Source organism: Pongo pygmaeus, chromosome 1 (genome assembly GCF_028885625.2).
Source record: "Pongo pygmaeus isolate AG05252 chromosome 1, NHGRI_mPonPyg2-v2.0_pri, whole genome shotgun sequence".
Taxonomy (NCBI): Eukaryota; Metazoa; Chordata; class Mammalia; order Primates; family Hominidae; genus Pongo; species Pongo pygmaeus.
This window is the reverse complement of record NC_072373.2, coordinates 221,352,275-221,371,107: the sequence shown is the minus strand read 5'-3', so window position 1 is coordinate 221,371,107 and position 18,833 is coordinate 221,352,275. Positions and strand designations below refer to the sequence as shown.

Below are 18,833 nucleotides of genomic sequence, written 5' to 3'. Positions count from 1 at the left end.
GGAAACCAGGGCCAGGACACTGGCGAGGGCGCAGCTTTCTAAACCAGGGCAGGGTATCCAGCAGGCCCTCCCATCCCACGCCCAATGCCAGCTTTGCCCCTTTAGTGGAGTCCAGTCAATTGACTGGGGAGAAAAAATGACAAATATGCAGGAGCTTAGAAAAGGGAAGCTGGCCCCTAGCAGGGGCGGGAGAGAGACAATGGGAGCTCAGGATGAACTCCCACCAGCATGCTGGAACCAGCTCTGTTCCCGCCAACACTCACCCTAGGCCTGGCCTGGCTCACTCAGGCTTTTGGAGAAAGCCTCCTGGGGGCCTCTGACAACTCCCAAAGTCTGCTGAGAATCAGTCTTGCTATTTCAGACTCTTAAGCTGAAGTCTTTCAAAGGTCCTTTCCTGAATATGCTGGGCAGCTCGATGCATTTCCTGAACTGCCAGGGCAGGCTGCTATTGGCCCTGCAGGATTATAGCTGGATCAGCAATAGTGGATGAAAGAGAGGAGCATGGAGATGCTAAAGCCCCAAGGCCAATCCACGGAGCAAGGGCATTTCACAGACCTGGCTGGGGAAATCCTGGTGGAGCCTAGTGCTGCACTAGCTCCTAATTTGCAAACTTGGAAACAGGCCAGTCCCAGGCCACATGGGTGAAATGTAGCAGACAAAGGCCTGTGACCCTGATCTGTAGACCCTGTTCCCACCTCCAGGGTGCCTCCCTGGACTATCCAACATGGTGGGGTCTGCTTTCACAGCCAAGAGGAGGGCTCGGTCCTGGCTTCATTTCACCAAAGCCTCTGGGTGTGGGAGAGACAAGCTAACCTCCTACCCCGGGGAACTTCTCCAGATCCAGGATCCTGCAAAGTCCAACTCAGCACAGGTGCTCAGAGGTGGCCAGGGAGAAAGAAAACAGACCTGAGCACAAGTCCTTCAGCCAAAATTGATGAGGGTACAAAAAAGCCTGGCTAAACTCCCAAAGGCCGCAGGCCCTGCAGGCTCTGCAGACCAGGCAGGGCACAGCCCTGTACAACGTCACTGGAGAAAAAGGGGAACTTCAGTCACAGATGGACACTCCTGCATCACCCAATTCAGAACCAGGATTCTAGGCTGGGTGTGGTGGCTCATGCCTGTAATCCCAGCACTTTAAGATGCTGAGGTGGGTGGATCACCTGAGGTCAGGAGTTCAAGACCAGCCTGGCCAACATGGTGAAACCCCGTCTCTACTATAAAAGAAACAACAAAAATTAGCTGGGCGTAGTGGCATATGCCTGTAGTCCCAGCTACTTGGGAAGCTGAGGCAGGAGAGTCGCTTGAACCTGGCAGGCGGAGGTTGCAGTTGAGCCAAGATCACACCACTGCATTCTGCATTCTGGCATGGGCAACAGAGCAAGACTTCATCTCTCAAAAAGAAAAGAAAAAAGAACCAGGATTCTTCCAGGCCCAGCTCCCCACAACCATGTGCCCTGGGGACAGGGAGCTTCTGCCACATCATCCTGCAAGACCACTGAAATCCTCACCACCCCCCTTCCTTGCTGGCCAGAACTTCCCAGGACGGTGTCAGACATTCTGGGGTCAGGTACCTGGAGGCCTCCTGAACTCCTCAGGAGCCTTACTCCTTCCTAAAGAGGGTAAAAAAGTGGGGCGTGAAAACTCAGAAATGTGACCTGAAATCTTCAGGGTCTGCAAATTCTCATGGTTGATGCGGGGAGCTCCCTTTGTGAGTCACCATCAGCAGAGGGAGCTAACTTTGGCTAAGTGCTTCACAACTGTCCAGGGAATGTCACCTGGCAAGCCCAGGGCCCATCCTTGACACACATGACAGACCAGGCTGGAGAGGGAATGCAACCACATGCTCCCAAGTGTCCAGGACAATGCCCATTCTGTGTCTCATCCTCTTCTCTGACCATATGGTTTTTGGTTGTGGTACCTTTTCCTCCTCCCATAAGCTCATTAATCTTGCTATTAATACCAACTAGCATCTGCTACCTGGCTATCCAAAACTGCAGTGGCTGAACTACCAGCTCTAGGGAAAGGCTACCTGGAAAAACAGGACCCAGACGCTCCTCCAACGGGAAGCATTTCTGAAGGGGACAAAACTCAGGTACCACCCTGGACTGGGCCTCCTCCCAGACAAACCAAGACCTGCTGGTGGCATGTGCTGTTTTCACCAGCTCAGGGCTATGAGCTGGGTGTTCTATACATCTCAGCTCTGGTGCCCCAAAGTCCCCAGGGGATGGCTTTTACCCAGAGGCAGCATACACTTGGGTTGCTATGGGGATGGCGGCCGGCAACCAGTGATCCACCAGGGTCTTAGCAGCCAAAGCAGCACCAGGCTCAGGGGCACCTCCTGGGCTCCAGGCTGACAACCCCCACGGGCACAGGAGGCTGCTGGGCGGTGGCACTGCAGCAGCCAGTGCTGTGTGGACGTGCGCCAAGCTGCCGAGCTGCTCAGCCAGCTCCCAGCAGAGACATCAGGCCTCCTGGAACAGCCAACAAGAGCTCAGGAGGCAGCTAAAAGCCCCTCCAGGCTTGGGGTCCCTTGTGGTACCCAAGTACCAAGACCCTGCAGCTGATTCCCAGCCTGGGTCTGACTCTGACTAGCTGTGTATCCCAGGGGGAGGTCCCTGCACACCTAGCCTCAGTTTACTCATCTATACAATGTGATGAATCTATCCCCAATCTAACTAGCCACAGGATAACATCCACAGCATAAAGCATCATAAACCACATCCCGCAGGGTCGCACCTTGGGGCTCTGTTATCCCTGCTCTGTTCTAATCCCAGATGTGCTCCCCCAAATCCATCTTGCCCTGTTCCCACCCTCCCATCCCTGCTGAGCGTGACACCCACATGACCTTTGTGATATGTCTTCCCAGGTAAGGTGTTCATTCCCTGTATTCAAATTCCTTGGTTCCCCAAAATATAAGCTCTCATAGACCAGGGAGCTTTGATTGCCAAGAAGGGACGGAGATGACCAGGTCTTCACCTAAAACCCTGACATATTCTCTCTCTTTTTTCTTTTTCTTTTATATACACACCTTCAATAGAGATGGGGTCTCACTATGTTGCCCAGGCTGCTCTCAAACTCCTGGACTCAAATGATCTCCTGCCTCAGCCTCCCAAAGTGTTGGGATTACAGGCATGCGCCACTGTGCCTGCCCCATCCTGGCATATTCTCAAATTTTAGTGGGCATCAGAATTGAATCACCTTGGGAGCTTGCTTAAAATGCAAATTCCCAGGCTCATCTGGCAGGTATTCTGGGGTTATGGCAGGGCCTGGAAGTCTACATTTTAACAAGTACCCTCAGTGATTGAGGTGTGCAAATGTGTAGAGCATGCTCAGAGAGCTCAATGCTACAGACTGTCCCCTGACCTCCGCCCGACCCCAAGCTGTCATGCCTTCTTGCCCAGCATTCTGGAGGAGAATCCTGTAGCATCCTTCCCACCAGTTTCTCTACATGCACATCCACATGCATTCTCCAAGGCCCCGTGCAAACAGCACCTCTTCTCTGCGACTTCCTAGGTGGTCTCCCCTCCCTCAGCTCAAAGCTCTTTACGCATTAGTTCACACGCCAGTCTGCTCTGCTGGTCCAGGAGCTCACGGGCAGTGCTGAAGGGTGGCACCGTGCCTAGCACAGAGCAACTGTGGGCTGATGTGAGTGGAACCGTCCAGCCATTGGATGGAGCAGCTCTCAGTGCCCCTCTCTGACAGGGCCCGCCTCTTACCAGGGCTGGAGGGGGGAAGTGTAGAGTCCCACAAGGACTTCTCTGCGGCCATTCGGGCATCTGTTCTCAGTTCTAAACAATAGAACCCATGACGCGGGGTGATGGGGTCAAAGCGACCCTCCCTGGAGCCACAGCCAGGTGCTGAGTAAGCAGCTGGCCCTGAACTTCAGCACATTCCTCGCTTTTCTCAGGATTCTTTTTCCCCCTTTTTCAGTGACACAACTTAGACACCAAATCCTCCTGGCTGATTTCTGTTCAATTCAATATATAGGTGATTTTTGGTTTAATTTTGTTATTAGGTTACAGGTAATTCTCATATAAGTGTTGATTAAAGTTAACAAAGATTAGCTTCCCATCCCATAGACTAGAATTCTCCCTGGGCCTGACTATAATTTCAGTGCAGAGTCTGTTACTGCCTGGAGCCTCTGGGAGAAGCCTCCAAGCCACACATGGGGAGAGAGGGGACCCAGAAACCCCAGCAGATCATCCACGCGGCACCGGGCCGGTGCAAAGGAGAGGCCCAGCTGGCTGCCCCCAAGGAGGAGCTGCTCCAGCAGCCTGGCCCTGGAAGGCCGCAGTCCAGGCATCCATCCAGCAGACACCTACACTGCACCAGAGGCGGGATGGGGGACTCATGTGTGATGGTGAACACGACACAGACCCTGGCCCCGAAGGGCTCCTGACATAAGGTGGTAAGACTGGCATGGAGCTCCAGGGCACATGCTGACTTGGAAGGGGTGAGCGAGGGCTTCATGAAGGAAGTGAAAGAACAGAGGCTGGAAGGCTATTATGGGGGATTCCAGGAAGAACTTTCCACACTGAGCTGTAACATGGAGATTATGCCACCACCCCTAAGAGGGCAGGGCCGCTGAGGGGGTCAAGGGGGTTGGTGAGCAGAGAGCTGCCTCCCTCATGCCATGCTACGAAAGGAGAGGCCGTTTCCTTACAGCCTGGTTTCTGCTGATCTACCCATGACCACAGATATTTTAACAAGGTTCCCAGTGTAACCCTCAAGCCAACTGACCTAGTTTAGGCTCTCTGGCAGCAGACCCTGAACCAGCAGCCTCAGCTTCCAAAGGGGAAAGCCTGGCTGGCCGCAGCTGGGGGAACCTTCCCTGGAAAGTGTCTTGGAGAATGTGATCAGGTGGAGGCAGGAACAGGCCTGGGAGCCCCCGTGCCAGCACACAGCTCCCAGAGACAAGAAGGGTGGCAGCAGACCAGGGCATGGCCCCACGAGGCCCCCAGGCAGAAAAAAAACAAGGAGCTTCCTTGACAAAATGAGCCAAGTCTAGGCGGGGTCCCTCTCAGCAACACCTTGACAAGGGCCTATTCTTTTTTTTGGCAGAGTTTCGCTCTGTCACCCAGGCTGGAGTGCAATGGCGCGATCTCAGCTCACTGCAAGCTCTACCTCCCGGGTTCATGCCATTCTTCTGCCTCAGCCTCCCGAGTAGCTGGGACTACAGGCGCCCGCCACCACACCGGGCAAATTTTTTGTATTTTTAGTAGAGATGGGGTTTCACCATGTTAGCCAGGATGGTCTCGATCTCCTGACCTCGTGATCTGCCCACCTTGGCCTCCCAAAGTGCTGGGATTACAGGTGTGAGCCACCGTGCCTGGCCGGACAAGGGCCTATTCTGAGGCACTGTGGGAGGATGACAGTTATGCAGGTGACTGGCCATGGGTGGCCTTTGCACAGCACCGTCAGAGGCCTGGAACTGTACTTGCTGGGCACCACCCCAGTGCAGCACTGAGGCAAGAAGAGACCCGGAGCTCTCAGAGGACCGGCACATTGGAAGGCACCTATAGGTGGAGGGCCCAGGGTAAAAATGTAGCAGAAAGTGCTCCCTATTTGTTCTGCCCCTTTCTGAAATACCTAACTGCCCAAATCATACCTGTTCCTCAAGTAAACACTGTCCTGCTTAAAAAAGCATGTGGCCAGGCTGGGCGCAGTGGCTCATGCCTATAATCCCAGCACCCTGGGAGGCCAAGGTGGGCAGATCATGTGAGGTCAGGAGTTTGAGACAAGTCTGGCCAACATGGTGAAACCCCATCCCTACTAAATATACAAAAATCAGCTGGGCATGGTGGCAGGCACCTGTAATCCCAGCTACTTGGGAGGCTGAGGCAAGAGAATTGCTTGAACCTGTGAGGTGGAGGTTGCAGTGAGCCGAGAGCACCACTGCACTCCAGCCTGGGCGACAGAGTGAGACTCTGTCTCAAAAAAAAAAAAAAAGTTTTACTGGAAATTATTTAAGAACACAGTAAAATTATCATAAGTAAAAAATGGATGTTAAAAATGGGTATTAAGGCTGGGTGCAATGGCTCATGCCTGTAATCCCAGCACTTTGGGAGGCTGAGGCAGGAGGATCATGAGGTCAGGAGATCGAGAGATTGAGACCATCCTGGCTAACAAGGTGAAACCCCGTCTCTACTAAAAAAAAATGCAAAAAATTAGCCGGGTGTGGTGGCGGGTGCCTGTAGTCCCACCTACTCGGGAGGCTGAGGCAGGAGAATGGCGTGAACCCAGGAGGTGGTGTTTGCAGTGAGCCGAGATCATGCCACTGCGCTCCAGCCTGGGTAACAGAGCGAGACTCTGTCTCAAAAAAAAAAAAAAAAAAAAAAAAAACGGGTATTAAAATGTTTATGGTCTCAGCCTTGTGCTACAGATGTATGCATGTTTGTGAAAGGATGACAGGAAACTTAACAAAGGGTAAGAGTGATTACAGCTATGCAGTAGGATTCAATGTTTCAAACTTTTCTGCTCTTTCTCCCTTTCCCCAATTTTTTACAATGACTATGCACAATTCTATAACTGGGAAAAAAATCACTACACATTAGAGGGAGCCACACTGACCATGAGAGAAGCCTGGACTCAGCACTCCACAGGGCCTGCTTCAGGAAGCTCTGGCCCTCCCCATTCCTGCAGCTGCCCCTTCCCAGCAGGGCGACCTTCCTGAGAAGCATTGACTTCCTCTGGTTCAAAGCCAAGTCCCTCTGGTTGCCAGGTCTGCTTAGACACCCTTGGGGACTAGAACCCACTTCATTTATTTGTCCAAACATGACAAATAATAAGATGGAAGCCACAGTTCCAAGTTCAAGGAGCTCCGAGCCCGGTCAATAGATGGATTAGGAGACAGTGTGGGTGTAGCACAGCCGAGGTGCATGCACATGTGACAGGAGGGCCTGGCCCAGGCTGCAGGGGGCAGGGGAGTAAGGTGGGGGTGAAGGCTGGTTCCTGGCGGCCAAGAGGCAAATGCAGTGGCAGAAAGGCATGAACATGGCTATTCACTATGGCCCTTTACAGTGTGAGGTCAGGTCTTGCTCACCAAGCTAAAGGGGCTGGATTTTATCCTCAAGGCAGCGGGGAGCCACTGAATGATTTTAAGTTGGGTGGAGGCTGGGCATGGTGGCTCCCACCTGTAATCCCAGCACTTTGGGAGGCCAAGGTGTGTGGATCACCTGAAGTCAGGAGTTTGAGACCAGCCTGGGCAACATGGTGAAACCCCGTCTCTAATTAGCTGCGTGTGGTGGCGGGAGCCTGTAACCCCAGCTACTTGGGAGGCTGAGGCAGGAGAATTGCTTGAACTGGGAAGGTGGGGGCTGCAGTGAGCCGAGATCACGCGACTGCACTCCAGCCTGGGTGACAGAACAAAATTCCTTCTCAAAAAAAAAAGAAGTTGAGTAGAGACCCACTAATGTCACTCTAAGCCTCCAAAAGTCTCTCCAGCTGTAGGGGTAGAGGGCAGACCTCAGGGGGCAAGATGAGAAGTCGAGATGCCAGATAGGAGTGATCTGAAGTGGTGAGACAAGAGTGAATATGGGATCAGTCCAAGAGGGGGCTCGAAACGAGGGGGAGAAAATGAAGCAGGTCCGGGGAGCCTTAGGATGGACTCAGTAACCGATTAGGTTCCTGAGGAAGAGAGGAGTCGAGGCTGAGTCCTCGGGCACTGTGTACTTGCTGGGGAAGAGAGGAGCCGAGGCTGAGTCCTCGGGCACTGTGTACTTGCTGGCATTGGTCAAGGCAGAACACAGGTGGAAAATTCACGTTGGCTGGGCATGGATGGCTGTGGTGATGCCGGCCAACAGTCAGCTGGCCATGCTCTCTGTTGAGGACACAGCAATGCGTGTGGGACAGGGAGAAGAGAGGGGGCAACCCTGGAGGAGGCCAGCGTGATTGAGGGAAGGGAGTGGGAAACAGCCGGCGAGGGGTGACGTGAAGGACAAGGGAGGGAAAAGAGGCTGTCATTGGTGATCTCAGCCCAGCAGAGGCCAGGCAGGCTGGGAACTGGGGGGCCACTGGGGCCTCTGCTGGAACCACCTGGTGAGCCCTTAAGGGGAGGCCCCCACCCCAGGGTCTCCAGCACCTGCCTGGCTCCCCACAGATACTCAACAAATGTGACTGAGGAAAGAATCGAAGGGTAGGGGGTAAAGGGGTACCCATGGCCCCCTCCCTGGGCCTCAAGTAAGGGAGCAATGCCCCAGGTACCAGACCCCTCCAGCCCTGGAGGGTAAGCATGTGCAGGGCTAAAGGTGGCGGCCAGACCCTCAGGACCAAGGTCGGGTGCTGTCCATTGGAGGGTCTGCCTCAGACCCCCTACTAGGGGAGTCCCGGGGGAGATGGAGCTTCCTCTGGCTCAGGGAACACTTAAAGCAGCCTGGAGAATTTGCTGAGAGACAGCGCCACCTAGTGGGCAGGAGGTGCACGCCAAGCCATTACCCGCAGGCTCCAGGCCTTTGGGGTTCATTATGGCAGTCCCTGCACCCTGCTCCGGCCCCTGCAGCCTGTCCCAGTCCCTGGAGACAACAATCCAGGGCTTCTGCCACCTAGGCAGTGTCTGAGCCTCTGACAGCAGGACCCTGCAGCATCAGCTGAGATTGGCTGCGATAGAGAAGGTGGGCAGGTGAGATTTTAAGAGAGATCCATTTGCCCACATGGCGCAGGCAGATGCAGGGTCCTGCCCTCACATGGGTAAGCCCACTATGGGACTGGGCTGATTGCAGTTCTGTTGTTATTGTTGTTGTGTTTGTTTGTGGTGTCGTTAGGCTAGCAAAGAAAATAAATATGCTTATGAAACTCTTCCAGACATGGCTGACCCCTCCCCTCTCCACTCCCAGTCCACAGAATTCTCAGAACCTCCTGCAGCTCAGGTGTGTGTGGCTCAGGCCCCGGCAGCCAGGTCAGAGGTATCTTTATGGAGGTAGGGGCAGTCCACAGGGCGCCCCAGCAGCAGGGAGTGACTCCCACCACCTATTCCCCAACGATTCCCTGGGGTCTTCCCTGGCTCCAGCTTCAGCTCCAGGAGACCCCTCCCCGGAGAAAGAAGTAGCTGTGGACACCACCTACCCAGAAGGGCCTGGACTCCACGGCCCACACAGTTGGTCACAGCTGCCGGCTTGCTCCTACTGCTCAGCAGTTTCAGGGAAAGGTCAACAGCTAAGTGGGGTCATTGACCTTCCTCAACAACTTGGCAGAGCTCATTTTTATTCTCAACTGTGGGTTCAGCTAGGCAAGATAAAGAGTTCTCCTAAAAATTTTTTTTTAACTTTCCCTTATGACAAAGAAACAAATGTACAATGTTAAAATATTAGTTTTACAAAAATGTGTGACTTGGAAAGTTAAAGTTTCTTATATAGTCCTATCCCCTAACAATTATTATTATTATTATTTTTTGAGACAGAGTCTAGCTCTGTTGCCCAGGCTGGAGTAAAGTGGTGTGATCTTGGCTCACCACAAGCTCCGCCTCCCAGGTTCAAGCGGTTCTCCTGCCTTAATCTCCCAAGTAGCTGGGTAGCTGGGACTACAGGCACCCGTCACCATGCCCAGCTAATTTTTGTATTTTTAGTAGAGACAGGATGTTGCCATGTTGGCCAGGCTGGTCTCGAACTCCTGGCCTCAGGTGATCTGCCCAACTTGGCCTCCCAAAGTGCTGGGATTACAGGCATGAACCACCACGCCCAGCACCCCTTGTCAAAAACAAAATTTTTGACAGCCTGGTATATATTCCACCAGCTCCTTTGTCTTTTAAAAATTTTTTAAATTTATGAGACAGAGTCTCCCTCTGTTGCCCAGGCTGGGGTACAGTGGTGTGATCATGGCTCACTGCAGCCTCAACCTCCTGGGCTCAAGCGATTCTCTCACCTCAGCCTCCCTAGTAGCTAGGACTACAGATGTGTGCCACCACAGCCAACTAGTTTTCGTATTTTTTGTAGAGAGAGGGTCTCCCTATGTTGCCCAGGCTGGTCTTGAGCTCCCGGGCTCAAGCAATCCTCTTGCCATGGCCTCTCAAATTGCTGGGATTACAGGCGTGAGGCACTGCACCCAGCTACCAGCTTTTTTTTCTATGCGCATATACAGCTTGTGTGTATGTGTGTTGTTGCTGGGTTTTTTTTTTTTTTTTTTGAGACGGAGTCTTGCTCTGTTGCCCAGGCTGGAGTGCAGCGGTGAGATCTCGGCTCACTGCAGCCTCTGCCGCCCGAGTTTAAGCTATTCTCCTGCCTAAGCCTCCCAAGTAGCTGGGATTACACGTGCATGCTACCACGCCCAGCTAACTTTTGTATTTTTAGTAGAGATGGGGTTTTGCCACGTTGGTCAGGCTGGTCTAGAACTCCTGCCCTCAGGTGATCCACCCGCCTTGGCTTCCCAAAATGCTGGGATTACAGGTGTGAGCCACTGCACCCGGCCTTTTGCTGCTTTTTATACTGACATATGGTCCTACATTTTGATGTATCTTATTTTGATTTTTTCCCAAGAGTATTCAACTGGAGGCTTTCTTACCATCCCAGCTCAAATTCAGGTTAACTCAGTGACCAAGACTAAGTGAGAAGGAAGGTGAGTCCCCAGGGACTCAGAAGCCTGAAGGTTTCAGGCTGACATGAGTCAGAAGCCATGGTAGAGGTTGCCATGCTAGAAACCCAGATTAGCCCTGGAAGAGAAGAGACCTCACCCAAGAGATCCCAGGACGGGGCGGGAGCCGACGCCACGCAGAACAGGCTGCCGCATGATCCAGGAGGCACACCTCGGCAGACACACCCAGGCAGGTTGTGCGTGGTGAGCTGCTGTCCCAGGGAGCTGCCTGAGCCACTGCCTGGAAGGTTTCTGCTGAGTTGGGTGCACAAGCCAGGTCACACCCAGCATCAGCGCTTGGGAACACGCCCCTGTGCCAGGACAGAGCCCTAAGACATCCAGGAGAACAAGGGCTGGCTGGTGATCTAGGTCAGGCCCCGCATGCCAGCCTGAAAGCACAGCAAATGCAGCCGTCAGCACTCTGCTTTCCGGGGCCCGCTCGCGTCTGGACATGCCACAGGTTGCAATATTTCATGGCCAATCATTCCAACAAAGCATAAAGAGAATAAAAGGAAAGGACTCTATGGAGATGCTGGTCAGAATACTGGGCCTCCATGTCATGATAAGCCTTCTAGAGAAGGAGAACCTTGCTAAGCAGCCAAGGGACATGGAGCTGTCCAGTAGCCATGTGGGTTATGGGCAAGATGGCAGTAGCCATGTGGGTTATGGGCAAGATGGCAGACAGTGAAGCGCTCCTCAGCCACAGGTGTACATCCTGGGACTCCCCAGTAACCACCTGGCTGCATGACCAAGTGGCTTACTGCTCCCAAATCCCAGTTTCCTTGCCTGTTAAGTGGAAGTACTAATAATACAAATAGTAGCTACCTACAATAGAATGAAACAACGGTGCCTGCTACACAACAAACACTCACATCCTGCCTGTTACCATGCTGACTGGTTGAGGTCACCCCAAAAAGACAGAACTCCCTCAGGCACACGGAGACATCAGGCCTTTGGGGCAGTCCTCCTGGCCACAGCCAGGACCACACCAGCCACAATGTGGTCTGTGCTCAGGACAACAGTGACGGCATTCATTGTCCTAGCACACAAGGGCAGTTTCTCTCTCCTGGACAGGGTGCTGGGTGGGTAGGGGTCAGGTCAAAGTTTAAAGAAATGCAATAAACAGTCTCTGCAGTTATGAGGGCCCCCCAGACATCTCCATTTCCTGCCTCTTCCAGGCCTGAGAAAGGGATCCTGCCATTTGTCTTGTAGAGTCTTTGGCTCCCACCTGAGGAAGGAGATAGGATCAGGTGGGAGGCTCCGGAGGTTCCTGGCTCAGCTCTGTGGGTGGAGGGAGCTATAGCCCCTCCTAGTCAGCCCTGGGATCACCCATCAAAGAGGGCTGGAGCTACGCTTTCTAAGGGAACCACAAGTCGGTGCCCCTGGGACTTGTGCCACTGCCCCAGCCCCTCTGCCGCCGACTCACCCTGGTCGATGGAGTGCGGAGGCAGCTGGCTGAGCTGGCTGTTGACCACCCCTGCATAGGAGCGCAGGAACTCCTCCTCGCTGGCTGTCAGCTGCAGGGTGAGAGAGCTGTGGTGAGGGGCAGCATGCACCTGTTCCTTGAAAGGCACCTGCACCCCTAGAGGCACCGCCTAGGCCTGCTTGGTCCCTGGGTGGTGCCTCCTTCTTTGCTTCTCGGGCTTCTGTTTCTGAGATTTGACCCCTTTGCTTTCAGGGCCAGCACACCCCACTCCCACCCTCCTTAAACTTGGTCCAGGGGTCCAAAGGCTTTGCCACTCAGACTGAATCTGAGATTAGGATCTGTTCTAGTATAGGGCCAGTGGAAGACACAGGTCCTGCCCGGAAGGCTGAGGGGCAATTCCATGTCCCTCCACTCTTTTTGAGAAATACCCCTGCACACGCATGCCTGTTGCCCCCTCAGCTCCTGTCCTGACAAGTCCCTGAGCTGCCCCCTGGGAGAGAAGACTTTCGGGGTTGCGAGGGGGAGAAAAGGAAGGTCAGGGCCTTGAGACCCTCACCTGCCTGGCCCCAACCCGGCATGGAGGTGGGCAGACTACCCAGCAGTGACCCCAGAACTTGACGTGCTGGGCTCTGTGCCTAGGGGGCCGGAAGCAGCCCTAAAGCCACAGGCCCCGCGGCCCCTCCTCAGCCCGTGGCTCCGCAGGAGGCAGCTGCAGTGGCTCCACCCTCCAACAGCCCAGCAGGGCCCCTCCCTGGGAGCCCCTCCCTGGGGTCCCGCTGCCTGACATCCCACAGGCACTCACGTTTGATCCCATCTTCCGCAGCATGAGCAGCACTCGGACCTTCTGCTGAATGTACATCTCCTCCGGACTCTTCCCGGGAGCTCCCTCGCGGTTCATCCCCCTGCCCAGCTCTGGGGACTTCTGCAGAGCAAGCAACAGCATCAAAAGAGAAGAGATCAGGATGTGACATACTGGAACAATGACACCTGCTAGTGACCCTCACTCCTCTCAGGAGCCGCTTTCCACCCGCAGTCTCCCTTCTGGGAGCATGGGGCTGGTGTCGAGATGCTGGGTTCCTCTCTCACCCATGCTGGTCCCAGCAGGCTGGACTGAGCAGCTCTGTTCTCCAGCGGGCGCTGCAGGGGCTGGCCTGCCTGCTGCCTCTGTGCATGAAGCTGCTGGGTCCAGGGAAACTGAGATGACCTGGACTGCTGATTGTTTCTACCTGCGAATCACCCCAGAGCAAAGCTCCTGCTACAAGCCACAAGACACGTGGTGCATGAAGCCCCAAATGTCCCAGGTTTTCAGGAGAACTTCCACAAGGGGCAAAAAAGTGATGGGATCAGAGGCAGCTGGCTAGGGCCTTTGGCTCGAGAAACCGTGAGATCAGTGCCCAGCCCCCAAACACTGAGACAGCTCCCTCGGCAAAAGCCCCTGACAAGTTTAAGAGGCCAGGGTTGTGGCTCCTGGGCTGGGCTCCAAGGGGTCCCTCGATGGAAAGACGCTGGCCCAGGGTTGCAGGGCTTGCTACCTCAGCCCTCACAAACCCACCCCACCTGTCAGAGGGTAGCTCCTGCAGGCAGCTGGGAAGGCCAGCAGTGTGTCCACATGCAGCAGGGACCTAACCTGTAGAAAGTCCCCAGGAGAGAAGTCCAGAGCCCCCTCCCTCCAGGAGGAGCTGGAGGAGAGGAAGCTGGGTATGGAGGGGCTTGGGTTACACACTGGTAACTCCTGGATGAGTCAGAAATAACGCAGCAGCTGCTGGGGTGGAGCCTTATCAGCCCTGGTGCCAAGGAACTGCGCTTGGAGAACCACGGAACCAAGCTGGCAGGCCAAGAACACTCCTCACACCATCCATCCCTCCAGGACCAGCAAACCCTGGACCAGCGCGCTTTCCCAGGCAGGGTGGCTCTCTGTGCAGAGGGCAGCCTCAGCAATGTGCCAGAGCCTGGGCAGCAGCCTCCCTGTAGGTACTTGTCAACTGCTCATTCCCCATAAGCTAATGGGGCCCTCACCCTAAAAGTGCACACAATAAGCTAATAGCAGCTGCATGCTTGATGCGGCACAGGTCTCTTTCCAGCAACTTCTGCTAAACCCCTACAGCCCAGACTCTATTACTCTGTCTGCTCCCCTTCCACCTCCTCCTGGGCTCAGAAAACGGCCTAAGTGATAACTGGGAGCTAGGAAAGAGGAGTAAACTGCCTCAGGAATGGTCTCTGTTGAGAAGGACCCCCAGCCACTCCCCAGGGCCAGGGTGCATCCCAGCATGGGGAAGGCCATAACTTCCTGTGCAGCTGAGCAGGGAAGCTCTGTTCTGGGGTATCACTCCTCACACTGACCCATTCTCACTTCTTTCCACTTCACTAGATGTGGAGCACTGCCAGTCTGGAGCTGGACTCCACACAGCCTCGTGGGGTGAACCTTGCACCCCGAACCTGGGTGTGGATGATGATGCGGTCTCCACCTCTTCCGCAGTGGCCACCTGGATCTGGGTTACTATGTAACCTCCTCATGATCCCCGTACTTCCTTTCTTGTCCTTTTCTCTACACAATAGCCAGAATGATCTGATTATTGATTATTTTTTGACACAGGGTCTCCCTCTGTCACCCAGGCTGGAGTGTAGTGGTGCGATCATAGCTCACTGCACCCTCAACCTGCTGGGCTTTAGCAATCCTCCCAACTCAGCCTCCTGAGTAGCTAGGGCCACAGGTGCACATCACCACGCTTGACTAATTAAAAAACATTTTTTTGTAGAGACAGGGTCTTGCTATGTTGCCCAGGCTGGTCTCAAACTCCTGGGCTCAAGTGATCCTCCCAACTCATCCTCCCCAAAACAGATGACATCACTCCCTGCTTAAACCCACCTGAGAATGCATTTCACAATCCTTGCCAGGACCCTGCGAGGGCTCTGCTGTCAGCCCTGCCTCCCTCTCCAGCCTGTCTCTTCTTCCTCTTCCCCTTGCTCTGCCTTCCTGGCACTCGTCCATTCTAGAACATGCGGAGAAGCTCTTTCCCTCTAGCAGCCTTTGTACTGGGTGTCCCCTCAGCCAGGAACTGGCTTCTTTCCATCCTTTGTCTTGGCGTAAAGGCACCTTCCTAGGGAAGCCTTCCCTGACAGTTGCTCTGGTGCCCAGGAGTACAGTGGTATGATCAGAACTCACTGCAGCCCTGAACTCCTGGGCTTAAGCGATCCTCCTGCCTCAGCCTCCTAAGTAGCTGGGACCACAGAAGCATGCCACAACACCCTGCCACTTTTAAATTTTTTTGTAGAGGTCTTGTTATGTTGCCCAGCCAGGTGGGTCTCAAACTCCTGGTCTCAAGCAATCCTCCTGCCTTGGTCTCCCAAAATATTGGAATTAACAGGCATGAGCCACCATGCCCACCTGTCCTGATTTTCTGAAAGTGCCCTGTTGGAGAACTTGCTTATTGCCTCTGCCCACTGCCTACTGCAAGGCCAGGGCCCCCTCTGCTGTGTTCACCCCTGTCCTCCGGGAACCTAGCACTTGGCAGGCACTTAATAAACACTGCCTGCTTGGCTAAATGGAATAGTGAAACAGCCTGTGGTGTCTGAGCTTCTCCCACTCTGCAATATCCACACCCATCTAGGCCCAAATGTCATTGTGTTAAGAGACCAAGTACCTAACCCAGTCTCCCATAACCAAATTTAGCTTTTCCAAAGGACTCGCACTTTCAAAGTAGTGGGCCTTGGGCTATTGTGTTCTCCAAAGAACATCTGAAATGCTCCGTAAAGCCTTTGAGCTGGGAGTTAGGGCTTCCAAGAGTAAGAACCTTCCAATTCTGTCCTGTGCCTAAGGGCTAGTTTTCATTTGCTCTCTCCTGGTGAGAGACAGGGTGAAATACAAGGAGCTGGCCACTAGGTGTCGCCAAACACAAAAGCACCAGCGTTGCTTCCTCCCCACCCCCAGCAGGTTCTCCCAGGGCTCCAGACCACCGGGTTCAAGCCGACCAGTCCTTAGCCAATGTGGGAAGCAGATGACTCCTGCTCTGGCTCTCCCCATTCCAATCGTAGTATCACAAACCACACTCCAGCCCCGGGTCCCAGGGCAAGATCTATTTATTCATTCAGAGAGCCAGCCCTGCCCAGGGAAGGATTGGTGTCTGGTTTTTGCCGCCGCATCCACCTAGGAGCCAATGGTCCGGGTACACAGTAGGTGCTTCCCAGAGGAGCGTCAGTTCCGTATCAAAGACTGCTTCCATCACAGACCGCCTCCATGGGGCCGGCTTTACAGAACGTTGCCCTGTCCAACAAGCCTTCTATGAACAGCTAGCACTGATAGGTGCCGCCCCGTCTTCCCGGCTGGTGCAGCCTCGCCGTCCCGGGGACACCTCACACTGGGATTCCTAGGGCTTGGGCTGCCCAGCTGTGGGCCTGCGGTGTCGTCTGCGCCTGCATTTTGGAGCCAGGCTACTCCTGCTTCAACTCACTTCCCTGCAAGAGACAGTTCTTCTCACTACAGAGAAGACCCTTGACTTGTCTTTTCTAAAAAGTGTGGTCATGGAGAATTCTTCCAGCTCTAGTTTGAGCTGATTCCACCCTCGTACCTAACAAGAGGGCACACTCAGGGCTGGATCTGGAGCAGAAATGCAGCCAGGAGCACATGTTCCCACCCTTCCCATTCCAACCCAAACAGAAACACCGTGACTGGCTTACATAATTCTCTCCTCATCTGCAGTAAGGGTGTCAGTGTGGAGCAAACTCATAATTGGAGAGAATAAATCATAATCAACCCAAACAATACAGACATTTCAGTCACGGTGTGCGACGAGTATATTAAAGTATGTCTCTCTGTTTGTTGCCTATACAAGCAAACGTGCTATTATATTTTTATCACAATTCTGACAAGCATCAGATTCATTTCACTTGAGAAATCTTATTTTCCCCTGTAGGGATCAAAAACTGGTCTCCATTAAACTATGTTTAAATTACATAAACTAAAACTGCAACTAAATTAGACACACTAATTATTCATCCAGTCCTTGAACGTGAGAACCAAAAGTAATGATAGTTCTCAATTATGGTCTCTTGGCTATTCCCATAAACATTCCAGCGTCTAAAATGGGGCGGCGCTTCCACTCCAAATCCTAAGAAAATTTCTGTTAGCTGCCCAAGTCAGAGGTGAGCCAAAAAAAGGAAAATGAGAAGAAACAGGCCAGGCACAGTGGCTCATGCCTGTAATCCCAGCACTTAGGAGGCCGAGGAGGGTGGATCACCTGAGGTTAAGAGTTTGAGACTAGCCTGGCCAACATGGTGAAACCCAGTCTCTATAAAAAATACAAAAAATTAGCTGGGCAAGGTGGCGGGCACCTGTAATCCCAGCTACTCGGAGACTGATGCAGGAGAATCGCTTGAACCTGGGAGGCGGCAGTTGCCTGGAGCCAAGATCATGCCACTGCACTCCAACCTGAGCGACAGAGCGAGACTCCATTTCAAAAAACAAAAACAAAAACAATAAAACAGAAAAGAAACAACAAGCAACTATTAACTATCCAAATGAATGGTGAGGGGACAGGTCCATGGTTATTTATTATGTAGTAGATAACCACACATTCTGCAAAAAGTGGGTGCCATCCCAGAAAATGACATCTGATTGGGGCAAATACAATGAAAAGACATTAAGGTACATACCTTCAATTTAGACACAGAGACACACTCCTGCTACACACACACACACACACACACACACCCACACCCACACACACACACACAGTTCAGAGCTGCCTCTCTGTTGAAGGAGAGACACGTTCTCAGGGAGACACCCAAGGGCATCTGTAAGAGGCACGCTCAGATGCCACACTCCTTCCCAGCCTTTGCAGGGACCTAATCTCGACCACCATGTAATCTCCAGCTTTTAAGCAATTGATCTCACTTTAGAAGAATTAGGAGGTAGTGCAAGAGGGACCTGGAGAACAAGACTGCTGAAAGTCACATGCGGCAGTTGGAGGCTGGACGGCTGTGGCTCCCTGTATGGGTCTCTGTCTGGGAAATGCAACCCATTCTAATAAAGAGCTTTGAAAGCTGGCCTCGCTTTGACAGGCACGAGTGGCCCTGAATACAAACACAGCCACCTGCACTCCTTTTTATTTTTAAACTGGAAGCTAATGCTCTTGAACATCCACATTTATCTATGTTAGAATATTCACTTATACCCAGGGTGGTCTTGCACCTGCTAGGAAGATGTCAAGTAAGCTCAGGCGAGGCCAGGGAGCAAAGCTGCTCCTTCAGACACACGAGCTGCCTCCAGCCCCTGCACTCGTCTTTTGTTTTGTCCATTTTAAAATACATTGTGATAGATTCTAATACATTTAAAAATGTACAATTTATACTTTCATGATGTTTACATTGCAAAAAAATACAATGCCATAGAATTGGTGGTTCCTAGAGCTTATATGAAATATTATCCAGAATCTGTACATGTCTTAGCCTAAAAGAAATCAGCAGCACCCTAACTAACATTCTCCAGAAGAACCAACACATCTGGAGAAATGAGCATCATTAGTGCTCACGGTGAAAGGTAACAGATGAGCTAACTTCATGATCAGCCCTGGAGCCTGGCGTCCAAGAGGACTCCTTACCCCCCACCCCACATTACTGTATGGCCACATTACAGAGTCCTTCCCCTGGGGGCCTTACCTGCTTCTGGAAATTAACTTCAGGCAAACAGGTGCTCAACTGTGAGGGGAGGGCTGTGGCTGGGCAGAAGTAGGAAGGTGCCGCCCTGCAGAAACACAGAACATGGGTTGTGGGAGGAGTCGGGAGGGCCCAGGCAGCTGCCAGGGCTGGGCCTGGAGCACACGCCCCACGCTGAGGATGCACAACCGCTGGC

The 18,833-nt window shown here is 53.2% G+C and overlaps 1 protein-coding gene across 3 annotated transcripts in view; it reads right to left on the bottom strand.

Annotated features, from left to right (window-relative positions):
• CTNNBIP1 (catenin beta interacting protein 1) overlaps window positions 1-18,833 on the bottom strand; it is a 62,005-nt gene that overhangs the window by 11,242 nt on the left and 31,930 nt on the right. For 2 of the 3 annotated variants that reach the window (XM_054442157.2, XM_054442167.2), the window contains 3 exons: window positions 18,641-18,725; window positions 12,789-12,908; window positions 11,987-12,077 (listed from right to left, as the gene is read on the bottom strand). In XM_054442157.2, coding sequence (XP_054298132.1) covers window positions 11,987-12,077; window positions 12,789-12,884 — 187 coding nt within the window. In that variant the 5' untranslated portion in view covers window positions 12,885-12,908; window positions 18,641-18,725. The remainder of the gene's footprint in view (window positions 1-11,986; window positions 12,078-12,788; window positions 12,909-18,640; window positions 18,726-18,833) is intronic. The other variant, XM_063668141.1, reaches the window with a different exon arrangement.